Below are 15,537 nucleotides of genomic sequence, written 5' to 3' on the forward strand. Positions count from 1 at the left end.
ATGTTCTTCAATAAAAAGCCTCATCTGTGATGCAAGGTCAGGTTACAGGGAGCAGATGTATTTGTAAAACATATTTAATTAAAACTGAAGTCCATGGACGTAAAAAAAAAGCCTTCACTTAAATGCAGCAGGGCACACAAAGGAACTCTCCTCAGACCAAAACGTGGCAAATATGCCTATGACATCACGTCTGTACACCACATCTAATTAGGTGACCTTCACAATGCCAGCTAACAGGGCTCTTACCACTTTCTCCTTGTAAACAATGTACTTCAGCCACTTGAAATCCTGCCATTTGAATCCCGCCAGAACAAACAGGGAATCCTTCTCATACTGTTCCATTTTCTGGATTGCACCTTCAGGATATGTGATCCGGAGAGTTGTCTTGCCACCCACATCTTTTTCAAAGCCCTTCACCGGAGCAGAGTTCAGCCTGTAGGGCAACCAGAGAAGACGCTGTCATGGGTTCCCGTTTACACTCTCGCACTATGATGCAGCATCGCTGCCAGCCCCGATCTCTCTGTACACAGCTGCTATGGCAGCAAACATAACCCTTGCAATTCTTCATTGTAAACATTTACAAAGCTTTATTCCAAGTGGCAACAGTTTAATTAAAAGCTATTTAAATTACTTGATTTAATACAACGCAAGCAACTTCTGCACATTCACTCTTGTGATTTAAATTGAGTTGGAAGCTTTGGGGAAAAAAAAAAAAAGAAAAATATTGTCCTTGCAAATTTAGACTTAAAAACTAAGCATTAATATTTTAGTGTTCAGTCACTCCTGGGATATCTCACAGAAGCAAGACTGTACTGGAACAGAGGATGCACTTCCATGGCAGTTTAAGCAGACTGAAACTGGTCTCGTGCTCCTACACCTGTCCAGAGCTTGCACAGCTCATCCTACCTGCAGTGAGACTGTTAGTGAACTAAGACAGCTAATGTTTTTTGGAAAAAAAAAAAAAAGGAATAAAAAGGAACAGGCTGCACCTGGTTTAGTTCCCCAGACTGACCCATCCAGGAGGCGAGCTGCCCTGCAGTGCCAGCACAAGAGAGGCTGGACTGCACACTGGGGTAAGGCTCAGCAGCGCTGCAGTCCCACCGACACAGAGGAGATGCTGCCGTGGAAGTGCATTCGGAGGGAATGCTGTGTGTTTAGACGTACTTTTGTTAAAACTCCCCTCAGGAAGTTTTTTTTCCCCTTCAGAAAGCAAACTGCTCTGGTGTTAACAGCGATGATGACTTTCGTGACATTATTCAGAACTTCTTTGTGTACGTAGGACAGATTATTCAATACCAGAAACACAAAGCTGAGGAGATTTCAAATAACTTGGAATACAAATCCTGCTGACATCAAACAGCAGCCCCTGATGGAACAGCACTGCCTGCTTGAATTATTGCAGCCTTCTTGACTTGCGGTAGTTCAATACTCTGGAAAGTGCTTATGGACTGCAAATTTTCTCATGTAGGAATGTTAACGAGGATCTGGATTTGTCTTTTTCAGCCCGTGTAAGCATTTTAGGTGGGAAACCTTTCAGTAGAAGAAAATCCCTCTACAGAATCTGAAATTCAATTCAGAATTAAGGAGAATGAATTCCTGTATACGTTCAGTAAAAATACTTTAACACTGGTAATAAAATATTAAATGGAAAGCACCTTAAGAATCAGCACCAGCAAAATTTAAACAGGAGCTGAAGCCCTTTTTCAGGGCTTATATCCCCCTCACTCATACAAAAACAGTGCTCCCGGCCAGCCTGATCCCTTGTCTTTTCTTCTCAGGCTGACTGAGCGTTCACATGTCCGTCACCTTTACTACAAACATAATTTAACCTTCAAGGCACCGTGTGTGGGCTGATGACCTTTCATACTGTAAGAGCAAACGGCCCTAAAGGCAACAGATAAATAGTTAAGCACAACATAAAAAAAGCTTGTCAGGCATATTTTCATCTGTCTTCTTGAACTTGAGGGGATGGTTAGTGTCTGTGGTCCTTTCAGATTTCGACGTGCAGCTCTTTGGCAGGGGTCTCCCCGCTCCCAGCCGCTGGGTTAGCTGTTTCGCTGCTTACCTTGCTAAAGCTCCCCAAACCTGGGATCCCTACCTCGTATCTAGACAGGAAACAAAACAAACCATTTCCCCCAAGTAAAACGAGCTCCGGTCTCCAGCAAAGGGCCAGAACGTGAGCTGCTGACGGAGTCATAGCACTGGGGTCCTGCTAATGAGCCAGCACCAGCAGCCCGCACCCCCGGGGCAGCGCGGGCAATCGAGCAGGGAGAGATCTGGCAGCTGCAACCTGCACTCACAAAGGTACGCGTTAAGCAGCTCGAGCTTCTTCTCAGGTAGGGCACACCGGTGGCTATGAACACAGCTACGTCTTGTACAACTTCTAGGAAGCCAGACCTCCTCATACAGCCCATGGACAGACAGTTTTCTCCATAGGTGAACCCCTATCTCAGTCAGGCGTTGCTGATATACACCTGTTTTCCCCTTGGCAATCTCTTCCGAAGAGGCATTTTTACACATTAGAGCACCGATAACTGCTGCAAGAAGCTCCTGCCAGGTAAACAGTGTGACAGCTGGGAATAACGTCTGCACTGAAATCTGATAACACCCTGTTAAAGAAAAACCAGCAACAAACTCACTCCACTGTTTTAGAACTGTCAAAGCTGATCTGACTCTCCTTATAACAAGATAAAAAATTTCTTGCTGCAATTAATGGCCCTCACACAGTAAGACACGATGCATTAAAAAAAGCTCCTTATCCTGCTGGATCACTTCTTTGTCTACAAAGATGTTTCGTTTTTTCCCTTAAAACTCATCTCCAAAGTCCCAAATCTGACCCTTCAAAGGAGTTTCGCAACCTGTAAAAAAGGATGCTATGCACAAAGGGCTTCCCAAGCTTCCACAGGAGAAAAAGGAAGCAAGTGGATGCAGTTAAGAAGTAGTTTGCTCTCACCTCCTCTTGTCCCACATCCAGCCACCTGGCTTCATTTAACCTTTGTAGTTGACTTTTCTCTCCTTTATCCAACCTGCAGCCAGCACAGGTGCTTAGCTGCCCTCTTATCCTCTCAGCTTGCAAACCGACTTAGATTTATGGATGTGGGGAGAAAGAGTTGAACTTTTCATTTGGAAATTAAATAGTAAACCTTCTGATGTAAATTTTAGTGGGTGGCCTAACACAGATGGATTGAAACTGTTCTCTTGCTACTTTGTGAACAGCCTGAGCCCAAGAAGAGGCTATAGCTGAATTTTAATAACAGCAGCTGAGATAATTGCAAGCCACCAGACTATGACAAGCAGTACAAGCTCTTTGCTAGCAAATGATAGTGAGATGAACTGGGAGAAGGGCTGTGAAAGTTTCATCCTGTTCTGAGCAGTCATCCCTGTGTCCAGAGCAATACCGGGGCAGCAGGGAACAGCTCACAGGACCAAAGGACTGAAAAGGATCTTCTTGGTCTTTGTCCAGAGTTAAGAGGGTAGTTGTTATTCTATGTATGTTCTGTTCTTTTCTCATGTGCCCATTACTAGCACACAGGAGAGAAAAGAGATCATGTTAAATATCTTCTCTGTACCTTAAATTCTTTTAGTAATCATTTTCTTTGTTCCACATTATCTAAGAATTTGCCATTTGCCACCACATCTCATGGTTGACTGAAGTTCAGAGGGGTGAGATTGGTTACATTCCCTCTGATATGAAACCACTTATCTTATGAAGGAAAAAAACAGTAGCTTAGACTCTGTTAAAGCAATTTTTACAAATTTACACTGTGGTTTATCCCACTTTTCCTATTTACCATCATAATATTTTGTTACTCACACTTCAGAACCTGCTACAAAACCATCCATTTTTCCAAGTCAGACAAATAGGTTTAGTTCCCCAGAGCATATCCTCCTCCCTCCTACACACACTCACTCTCCATTAGCACAGGTATTATATTTGTTAATCTCCAGTCACCCAGAACACCTCCCTGACTTGACAGATTTATTGCTAAGAGTTATGACCAGACCTATGATTTCCCGTATCAGCACGTTTTTCAAGCATTCTGAGATGGCGATGATCCAGGTCCTCAGCAAAAGCAAAGAGTCCTAACTTCGACTGTGGTCCTTTCCACTCGGAGCCATTCTGCTCCTGCTCCCTTATTCAACATCATCATCCACAGTGAAACAACTGAAATATTCACAGCTTCTAGGGCACACATACTGCTGTTTAATCATTATGGGGTCCTCACTCAGGGAAGCTTACTGCTTCCTGAGACCCTATGCTGCACAGTTCGTAGTTCTTCCCATCCTAACTGTAAAGTGTGGGTCCTGGGGAACACTACACATATATGACAAATAATTCTTCCCTAGAATTCCAGGAGGATGTACCTGGGAGCAGATCTAACAGTACATTTTACTGATTCACCATCTAAGGGCATTATAGAAGAAGCAGGTTTTAAAAAAGAAGCTTGAAAGAGAAGGTTCAAGTGGAATAATAGGAGAGAGAACATTCCCAAACAGCTGTGGAAAATGGAATGCTTGAGGAGTGCCCTTACCCTTTGATGTGATCACCATTTGTAACTTAAACATTTATATATTCTTGATGTTTTTCCTGCACATTAGTTAATGCTTCCATACTAACAGATGTTGCCACAAGTGTACGTTTAACCTTTGCCTGCAGAGCATGCCAACTGATACTGAAACTGAATAAATGATGAGAAAACTGTGATGCCAAAGACTCACCTGACAACAACATCGTAGTCATCAATTTTTAACCCCAACGACTTATTGGCAAGTACTCCACCATTTCCCACAATGATACATCGTCGGCAGCTGAGACTGTGGAGAAAACACAGGGAAGAGGTGATTTTTGTAACATGACTTCAAACACAGAGCTGCACCTATTCAGTTTGCATCCATCCAAGAACTCCAGGAAACCTTTGGGAATATTAAGAATCAAGGGGAGGACAGAGAAACACTTGGATCCCCGGCTCACCCCATCATGCCCAGGCATCGCCTGTGATAAACTGCTTTCAACACTTCACTCCGTGTGTGGCCTGGTGAGACGGGCTGTCAGGACAAGCAAGTCTTCTCCCCCCACACCCCTTGTAATGATGGGCTTGAATCAAACCCACCTGTTTAGTTAAACCTCTTCAGTACTCGTTTAGCACTGAAATAGCAATAAGGCAAAGGCTCAGTAAGGAAATCCTCTCTCTGAGCAATTTTCTGAGTGCAGGCAGACCTTGTCAGGTTATCTGGGGTGTGCTCACCTTGCTGAGTGCAAAATTGTTGCTGTTCTCATGAGACTTCAAGAGATGGAAAAACACTAAATGGACAGAAAAAGGACCCTACCCCCCCCTCCAGGAGGAAACACATACATAGACATAACGGGTGAGGAATAGGAAGGAAAAATAACCTTAATTAACAGAGAAACAGAAAAGAAAAGGAAGAGAATGGCTTCTCGTGGAGCCATGAGTCACGAGAACTCTTTGCAGCAGATGTTAAAAAGTGATTTTGTTTCGAAGACGGAGAGAGGACTTCTTTCCAGCCATCTAATCCCAAACGCAGCTGGCTCTTCTGGCAGCGTGCCCCCAGCTCTGGTAGTTCGCTGCAGGAATACGTGTCTGCAGAGCCTTCTTCGGAAAGGGTCCAAGGCAATCAGCCGCCTGGAGCCGATCTCTGGGCTAGGCGGCCTGCTTAGTCCCAGGCACAGCTGCCCGGGCTCTTCTGCGCTGCGCTCCAGCCCTGCTGCGATCGGCCTGAGGAGCCAGCGCGGGGAAAGCGCTGCTTATGTGGGGTCCATCTTTGCAGAGCAGGGCTGGAGCGCACTTGAAAGAATCAGCTAAACCACCGAGGGTTACCCTGCTGACAGAGCCATCAGCCGGACATGCGCGCGCAATTAACAGTGCAGCACCCAAAAAAACACTCGGAACAGCTTCCCAAGCCCAGACAGAGCTGCGCTGGAGTCCCCAGCCTTTCCAGAAGGAAAACTTCCAACAACCAGGCAGACACACGCCTGCATCCTTAAAGACCAAAGAAGTGTGGATGCTTGTGATAATTAAATCAAGCAATAGAAGAAGACTTTTATAAATAATGGCACAAGAAAAAAATATACAGTTCTGGTGACAAAGAGGCGAGATCTGCTTCAGCAGTATATTGTGGCAAAGAAGGAAGGGAGTCGGTCCCAAATGGCATTCGAGTGACAAAGATGGCAATGGCTTTGTCAAAACCTTTAAGGGAAAGGTGCTGCAGGAGGCAAACTGACAGAGACCGTTTGGTTCTGGCCAGGTGAACTTTCCGATGAAAATATACGCATTTTGGATGATTACGATAAGAAAGTTTGATCTCCTAAACAACTGAGCACTGGGTGAAATACTGTCATTTCTCTCCCCATTTGTCTCTGAGCTGTGACTTTTCTTACTCTTAGTTTTTGATGAAAATACCGTGCTGACATCCAAAAGTTCCAAGTTACAGACACCGCTCTACCCACTTACTGTCAGGGTTTGAGCTTTTACCCATCTCGAATGCAGATGTGTTTGTTTCGGCCTCAAACCACTTAAGCACATTCTTCCCTTTTCTGCTAAATTAAAGCACCATCTACTGTCAGCAGTCCCTTCCACATCCGCACGTGACCCTCTCACTGACAAACCACTGCGTGTAAACATCTGCCTCGAGGTGGATCGTCAGTCCCGGGGCAGACTGGTGAGCACGAGCTGCTGCACGAGGGAAGAGCCAGTTCCACCAGCCAAAGCCGTTCGAGTGGCCTCTCTTGATGGCCCCGTTCCCACGCAGTACTTGCAGACCGATCAAAGCCCATTCTTAACTTTCTGTTGACCATACGAACTGGATCGAGTTCATCGCATGTCTCACGCGATGGCAGCTCTCCTAGATCTTGAGTCACATTTGCAGCACCTCTCTGAACCCTTTTCAACTTCGCCCCAAACCTCTGAAGCACTGCCTCTGGAGCACCAGCATGCGGAGCTAATGCTGCTCAAAAGCAGGGTCCCTTTCATACAGAGATTTTATGTAGATCGCCTCAGTGCTCATTCCATAGTCATGGGTTGGCAGAATATAATCCTCACCTTGTAAATGTGATCTGCGTTGTCCTCTCTGAGATGTCTGACTTTTGGGTTGGCTCATTAAAGAAGCAGAGGTCTAGACTGACCCAAAACTCCTACTCCTTACCGCCCCAGTCTTTGGCTCTAGCAATTTTTAGTGCAATTTTACATTTCCTGCAAATCAGTCTTAGTCACTGAGAATACCTGCCAGCAGGCTGACACCAGAAGTGTCACTAAAGGATTAATTCTCAACCCTGACAGTAGCTTTTTGAAGCTGTGTCTCATATTCCATTCCTAAAAAGCTGGTATGTCTACAAAGATTTTGCATAGAATCAGAACAAAATGCTCGACTGAGACATAAATAATGCCTATCTTTAAAAGGTTACCTTTATCAAGCTTCTACTTTATCAAGCTTCTACTTTATCTTAAAAAAAACAAATCACACCTACATGACAAGATTTTATTTTCACAAAACCCAAGATAACTAACATCAATTATGCTGCCATCCTAGCTCTGCCCCATATCAAACTTCCCGGTGTTTTTCCTGCAAAAAAGAGCAAATCAACTTCCAAAACCAACCTCTCATCTCCTATATTTCCCCATCAATAGCACATTTGCTGTTCTAGCCAACATTCCAAGAAGGGTTAAAAAGCAAACGGTAATAATAAAAAGAACTCCTTACTTAACTCTTTAAATACTCTCCAGCGCTTACTGATATAATTGCTATTTAACATCCTGACAGTTTCTAATAAAAATATAGAAAATGTTTCATCATTGCTGTAAAATGGGATACCATCACTCTCTCTTTATCCAAGAAATCAATCTCCTCAAGTCTGCAGATCAAATTTTCATTTCTTCCTGACACTAAGGTCTCATCTTTGATCTTCTAATGGCTTTTTCTTAATTTTTTTTAAAAAGTACTTTACATACTGTCACCACCATACCAAAAGTATGTGCTGCACACCCAGAAAGCAGAAGTCAGGTGCAGATGGCATTCCTCAGGTGCACGTGATGAAGGTATGCTGAGTGTTGGACTTTGCCTAGGTTCTGCGTGTTGGGCATTTACGTTAAGTCTGGGCAACCAGGACTGTTTGGCTCAAGAGAGGCAGAAAAGTGAGCTGGCTCAGTCTCACCAGCTTTGGCAATCACACTGTGGGGCACAGAAGACTGTAGGGCTACCCTGATGGCGCTGCAAAAGGGAAACATTCAGCAGGGACGTGTCAGGCATCAAATCTGACCAGATATTTGGACACGTGGCACTGGTGTAGCTGAATCCCTTCACAGTGAGCACTGACTGACAGTGCCTGAGCGCAGCAAACCCACAAAGACACTGCTGGCTCCAGGCAAGTTTCTGCCGTGCAGGCAGCATCAGTTCCCCAGCTCAATTGTTTCCCCCAAACGGTGTGCAAACACCTTTGGGTTTGTTTACAGATCACGTCAACCCTGGATGTCTTTTCCAGAACAGCTCTAATACTGAAACGTCCGACACGGCCCAGGTTCCAGTTTGCTACCAGGGTGGTATGAGGGAGGGTCACGGACTTTCCACGCCAGACTTTCCCAAAAGCCCTAAGCTGGGAACTGGAGCCAGATGTGCAGCCTCTGACACAGATGCTTAGAGGTTGAGTTCATCTACACCAAAACCAGAATTCACGCAGACCTTCTTGAACAATACGGTACTGTAAACACGTGTACGCATTGTAGCAATTGCTACTTCCTCTTCCTCCCTTGTCAAAACCCTTTAGGGATTTGTAAGGGGAAAAAAACCACAAAACCTTCCATTACACAAGTTTGGAACCAAAGGCTTTGAGGAAAGATATAACAGAGTAATTAGAAAAAATACGTCTTTAGGTCAACTGGTGCTTAGGGAGGTGTAGCACGTTCTGGTTTGGTCTGGCTGCTGCTACTTAAACGGGTGCTACCAACCTGAGATGGGGACACCGACACTTCCTCTCCTGTTCTAGCAGGTTCCTTCCTCACTTGTTAGTGTATACGCTTTGCTAGTAAATATTTAGTTAGAAGCTTAAACTCTTGGTTTCCCTTCATTACTATCCGGAGGCAATACAAAATGGTCAGTTAGATTTTTGGATTTATGTCATTCCTATGAAATTTATAGGCAGTCACCACAGAAATTTAAACCAAAAATCTATTGAAGGCCAGCTAGCAAAAGAACTGGGCAACTGGAAATGAAGCTCGATTTGCAGAATGAGGGGTAGGCCGCTGGAGGAACCACTAAAACAAACAGCAAAAACATCAAGGATATAAATGGGCTTGGAAAAGCCAGAGGACAAGATAACTCAGAAGTGTCAAAGACAAGGCCCATGAACACCTGTGTTAGGGACAAAGATAGGGCAGCACCGAAGGAAGAGGACACTAATTCCACAGGATGCCCCCTGGATCTCCAGCCTTCTTCAGAAAAGCTCAGTGCTGCGTTGCAACTACCCCACAAAGAGAGCTGCAACGTTACCTACCTCCTGCCCTGGAACAGCAGCACGTTCCCAGAAGCAGTACAACACAAACGTGCCATAATAAAGCTGACACGAAGAACAGCTAAGAAAGCACAGCATCACTTGCACTGTTACAGACTTGAACTGTAGCATTTGTTCACATGCCCTCCAGCTGCTGCTAGTTATTAACACAACTCTGTTCACAATGGAGGGATTAGTTGGAGTGAGTTGACAAAGCTGTTTTGGGATGATGAAAGGTGTACGCATACCCGGAAGGATTGAGTTTGCCTCATTTCAGCACCACGTCGGTACATTGTGTCAGGAAAGGTGCATCAGGATGCCCTTTTGGCACAGGGGTAATCAAACAAACAAGTTCACTTCCAGGGCTTCTAGGACGTAAGCAAAGGTAACATCTCAAAGGGGTAGCTTTGTGAAGGAGCTCAGAAATGGAGAAGCTTAGGTGGGGACAAGACTGAAGGCTTGGTGTAGGTCCTCCCCCCATACAGCCCTAATCTCCTCTTTCCTTCCTATGCTGTCACGCACTGCTCTGACCTCACCTCCCCTGCCTCTCCCTCCCTTCCCCCGGGAAAGCTGCGTTCAGCGTGTGGTTACATGAACACTTGCTTCAATAGACTGAGCAGTGCTCACCCTCCCCACCCATCCCTAGCCCTCTGCCTCTCATGCTGCTGCTCCAGCGCTGTGCCAGCGCCACTGCTCAGTGGGAGGAGAGCTCTATAAGTGAGGTCACTGAAACGATCTAGGTTAGGAGAGAAACCTTTAAAATAGGCTCACTTTAAAATCTCCCTTCAGACAAGATATTAGAAAAGATGTCTTTGCCATGAAAGTGGCCAAAGACTGGAACAGGGTTCCTAACGAGGCTGTTGATGCCCCATGCCTGTCAGTGTTCACAAGGTATTTGGATAATGCCTTCAGGAACATGCTTTAAATTTTGGTTAGCCCTGAGGTAGACCACTTCAACCAAGGCAGTTGGACTTGGTGATCTTTGTACGTCCCTTCCAACTGACCTACTCTATTCTAAACAACACCAGCAGCACGAGGAGAGAGTAGGAAACTACACCCTGAGAGCAGGCAGCAGAAGCAGCAAAGATAGCTTCTTCAGCTGGCATGGCCAACAGAGAAAATGTTGATGCAACTCCATCCTATCGAGAAGGTGAACCTGGAGCATTTTCCCTAATGCTAGAATCAGCTTACTAGGCTTCAGAAAGCCTACAAGTGGAAGGGCTCACAAGATGTCCTAGCCTGCCCCGTTGTACATTGCAGACTTGCTGCATCTCTTACCTAATGCTGTCACAAGGCATTTTTTTCAGCCCGTAAGTTAGGCCATCTCTAGTTGCTGCAAGGAGATGAGCAAAGGGGAGAGAGCTGGACTTTCTCCTTGACTAGCAAGTAGTGAGGGAGCGATCCAAACCTGGAGCTGGAGTTCCTGCTCCCCACACACTGGAGCTGCCACAAAAAGGAACTGTTGGATCTGCTTTGAGCTGGTGCCAAGATCAGAGAGTAGATAGCCTTCCCTCAAAAGCCTGTTCCATCAGCTGTTTTGGAATCCAAAAAAGTGCATGCCCCTTTGCTGCCAGCACTGTAATTCATCAATAATCACACCAGAAGAACATTTTGGGAAGTATAACCAAACCCCTTTGTTGCAACTCCATCTACCTACTGCTTTAGGTTCTCACTTTGCAGCTTGTTATCCCAAGCATTCCTTGTCCCTTTCTGCTACACCAGCTTCAATTTTTATCTCTTCCTCTATAAGACTGGCTCACTTGGAAATGCCACAGGAGGTATTTGATCCCGAAGCATGCACACAGCCGCTGGAATCAAGCTCACAAAGGAGTGCTATCTCACCTAGCTGCCATCCCCATCAGAGGCTGACTCAGGAAACAGATGAGAAATGACAAGGAAAATCACGTTCACTTCATTTGAGGAAAGAAGCACTTACTGCCCAGAGATACAGACACATGAAGCGGCCCATTTGCCCAACTGAATGTGGAAAACAACATCGAGAGATGACCACAGCTAGCAGTAATCCACCTGCTCCCATCAGCTCAGAAGATACGTTATGCCTCCTCCTACAATGCCTGCTTGACTGCAGCAGTGCATCGCAGCACCCTGTACTCAGGGTGCCAACATACACAGTTTGCACAGCCCCAAAAGGGACTGATCTCCCTGCAAATGGCTTCTAGGCTGCTAAAAGTAATATGCACTAGACATCCAACGTCCACTGCTCTGTATTTACCACAGAAGTTCCCAAATACACAGTATTTCCCCAATCTATGTATTTACAAGCACACAGACCTAAGTGTTAGGTCTTTCCTATCTCTACACCAAAACCATTATAAAGAAAACAAAATAAAGTGAGCAGCTTGTGCTAGTGTGGCTGTATCTCACAATCTCTTCAGAAATTACTTTAAGAAACGAAACAAAACAAAAAAACAACATCCCAAACCTCAAAAAACAGGTGAGCAGCAAGAGTAGCTACTACATTAACTCTCACGGCACGAATATTTCACCTGCCTCCATGTCATTAACACTTATTTCCCATGAGCAAACTTCTGAAAGAGCCTATATGTAGATTTTTCAACAGATTAAAATCTTAACTCTCCAACCAGAGCTGAGAGAAATCCCAGATGGGTGAGACTCAATTGTGTGTAAAATCTCAAAGGTCATTTGTAAAATGCTTTTGCCTTCTGGACATCATTTCCCAAATTAATCCATATTCTAAAGGCTAAGTGTATCCGGCATTGCTGTGAGAGAAGCCAAACTTCAAAGCAACCTAAATTAGCACATGGATTGCAAAGAAAAATAAAAAAATAAAAGAATAAACTTTCAACATAGAGATGAACTCCCAACTCTAACTATAGTTGGCAAGCTCTACAATCAACGTGCAAGATGTGGAGAGCTATGGAAAGGCTGGAAAAGCTTCTCAACTTCGTCATGGAAAAGTGGACAGAAAGGGTGTTGGGCCAGGAAATAAAACCAAGGTGTTTAGAAAGCAGGAATTGTGTTGCTAGCCTGTGTTCAAGGAAGCACCACTGCTTGGAAAGGAGTAGTATGAGGACTTTTGAAAGAAATCGTGTCCCAGTGAAAAACTCTGACGACTTCTCAAGGAAACCACCTCCAGTCCGGGAGGTGGCACTAAACCAGAACTGCAGGGCAAGGGAAAGGAATGACAGTAAAGCAAGGATAGGAAAGACTAAAGGAGTATCATTGGGAAGCTGATCATTAACGTGTCAGTGAGTCTCAGTAGCAATCTCTACAATAGGACTGAATAATCAAAGGAGCTTCTTCCAAAGGCATCGGTCCAAATACCTCAGGACCCGAGAGAATTGCTATCGCATCCTGGCACAGGCTGGGACAACACAATCACACATTCCTGCTTTAAGAGTGAGGAATTCACGAAACATTGTTAAAACAAGCCAGCCCCTTCTTTCCCGCTAAGAGGTTCTTGTGATCCTATTTCTTTGTCAGAAAGGCTGAAAAAGAATGTGTTTATTGAAAACCAGCTATTTACTTATTTGAAAAATAGGCAAGAGAGTGTACTGTGATACCACAGGGAACAAAAGACTAGGAAATAGCCAAAAGGTAAAGGCTTTTTTTCCACTTATGCTTGACTTAAAGGCCTCCAGAGTTTACAGATTTACTGGAAAGAAGGCTGTTTCCAGCTCCTGATCCACCTCCAAAGCACAGGCAATCTCTGGCAACATTTATTTAGGACAGGGAAAATAATTGCTTCAATTCCTCCTACTCTAAAAGGTCTCATCTTACCTGTCAAGAGCTGGAGTTAGACGGTAATCTTTGGTTGCTGACAGGATGGCTTTGATCAGATTATCTGGGGAGAAAGGAAGAAGACATTAGGAAGAACTCACTTTGAGCGGAAATGAAAAACAAAGAGATGTAAAGCTTGCGAAGCAGTTACTTGGAGGGACTGAAATAAGGTTCTCATCATGAATAACTACTTGAACTTGCATATTCCTATTTCATTTGGACAACGACCTTCACACACTGACTGCAAAGACACATGACGTGCCAAATTCTGACGGAGCACACCAGAGACTTGCACAGAGAGGGTGCAAGGAAAAAAATTCCGGTTTAAGGCAGTGGTTTCACACCCACTTCCCTGGGATTGCAGTCCCACAGCCACTTCAGACATGAAAAAGCCAATACCACTGCCAGTGCTTGCTTCATGCAAGCTTTTACGCAGCTGAGTGGTGAACTGGATGCAGGAACAGAAACACATTGAAATTAATGCCTTCTATTTTGCTGGGTTACTTTTACTTTATACATTAAGCTTAGTTAGATTTCGCTTTCATATTTGTATTTACTTTTTGTTTAGTTTTATTTTGCTTAGTTACTTTTAGTTCAGTTCTTCAGTCTGGCTTTCTTCATGGCAGAATCCAATTAAACCATCACAGCTGCTTAAAGAAATGCCCATGGAGCCACAAAGCCTAAACTGATACCCAGAGAACACTGCAGCAAGCAGATGGTGTTAGTTATGCAAGCATAGGCACATGCCCATATTAAACGTATTAAATTACAGAAGCACAATGATTACACATAAATAAATCTATAAACTCTGGAAGCTGTGCAGTCTGCTTCCTCCTAGATCCGTCCTTCATACCAAGTTTCTCCAACCTCTCTCCCCCGTAAAGATCCAAACTCCATCACGTCCAGTCCAAGGGGCAGCAACGCTCTGGCTAGCCTGGGTTTACGGATGTACCAGTAACTTCAGAATGGCTGCACCAGGTCAGACAAAAAGCCTGTTTGTCTCCAAATCCTGGCTCTAACTGCTGCCTTAAGCAGCTGCCTAAGAGCATAAGAACAAAGCAAACAGACAGTGCTTCTCTCAAATGCTCCTCTAGCATTTAGTTATTTTCAAATCGGGGATTTTGCACATCAGGTACAGCTTCTATGGATCTGGCAACCTGTGGTGATTTCTGTTCTCTGAGCTCAGAGTCCTCCTGGATCCATATGGACTCTCAGTCACTTCCCTTTCCTGATTCTGAATCTGGCTTCTCCTACCTTCATTTATATTGGAAAAGACTGTGAACAATCAGTCCCTTCCACTTTCCCCAGGAGATTATAGATATCTGTCATATCCTTTCCCTAAATGCACTGGTCAACTGGTTCAAAGGTTCTTAGGAAACAACCAGTCCAAAGGAGCAAATAAGTGTCATTTCTTTATAAAAGACTAGAAGTGACACAGCAACATTAAAAAGATTGACATCAAGTGATTATTTACAGTGAACTTTAATATTTTTCCTGACACTACTTTGGGCATCTGGCGCAGTTAGGGGGTGTCCCTTTCAAACAGGGATTTCTGTTCTTACGTGCTGGTTTTGCTCCATCACTGCAGAAACCGCAGGATGAGGATGTGGGGCAAACACAGGCCTGAGGCAGCCCACCTGCCCAATAACCGAGCCTGACAACAAACCGGTGAGACATGAGGCAGACATGCAAAGGTGATAAACAGAAATGACTAACGGTTTCTTTACATTTGGGATTTTTTGACATGGCATTACTGACAGCCCCTGCCAACTGTTGCAAGCTGGGAACTGCGATTACTTTCAGATCTTATTTTGGAGTAGAGTACAGAAAAAAAGCAATTTGTAGAGTAAAAGCAACATATTTTGCTAACAAAATAGTGTTGCTTTTTAAATTTTTCCTTCATTTGAAGAATTTTTTCTGACACATTGATAGCAGACTCCCTCTCCAACAGGAATGCTATTTCCCTAAGTCTTCTGCAACAGCAGTAGGTTGCTGTGACCTCTAATGGCACCATGCCACAGTCCTCTCCTTGGCCTGTCTCTTCCGTGGATGGTATACGTTACTGTGGTTGTTTTCCCATACTCTCAGAAAAACGAGATCAAAGGATCACATGTCAAGGGCTGCAGCCTCCCATCTACCAAGCTTTTGTTATGCCAGGTTTGCTCTACCACCCACAGATTAACACCCTGCACTTCTTGGAGGCCATCCGTTACATTATATTAAAAAGCACATGGGATACAGTTGACTAATGCACTCAAACAATTCTGTTTTTCACA

At 44.5% G+C, this 15,537-nt stretch overlaps 1 protein-coding gene across 15 annotated transcripts in view; it reads right to left on the reverse strand.

Annotated features, from left to right (window-relative positions):
* ST3GAL3 (ST3 beta-galactoside alpha-2,3-sialyltransferase 3) overlaps window positions 1-15,537 on the reverse strand; it is a 180,758-nt gene that overhangs the window by 44,747 nt on the left and 120,474 nt on the right. For all 15 annotated transcript variants that reach the window (XM_080603463.1, XM_080603456.1, XM_080603466.1 and 12 more), the window contains 3 exons: window positions 13,262-13,325; window positions 4,720-4,815; window positions 247-433 (listed from right to left, as the gene is read on the reverse strand). In XM_080603463.1, coding sequence (XP_080459589.1) covers window positions 247-433; window positions 4,720-4,815; window positions 13,262-13,325 — 347 coding nt within the window. The remainder of the gene's footprint in view (window positions 1-246; window positions 434-4,719; window positions 4,816-13,261; window positions 13,326-15,537) is intronic.

The sequence above is a fragment of the Anser brachyrhynchus genome (genome assembly GCF_964034855.1).
Source record: "Anser brachyrhynchus genome assembly, chromosome: 8".
Taxonomy (NCBI): Eukaryota; Metazoa; Chordata; class Aves; order Anseriformes; family Anatidae; genus Anser; species Anser brachyrhynchus.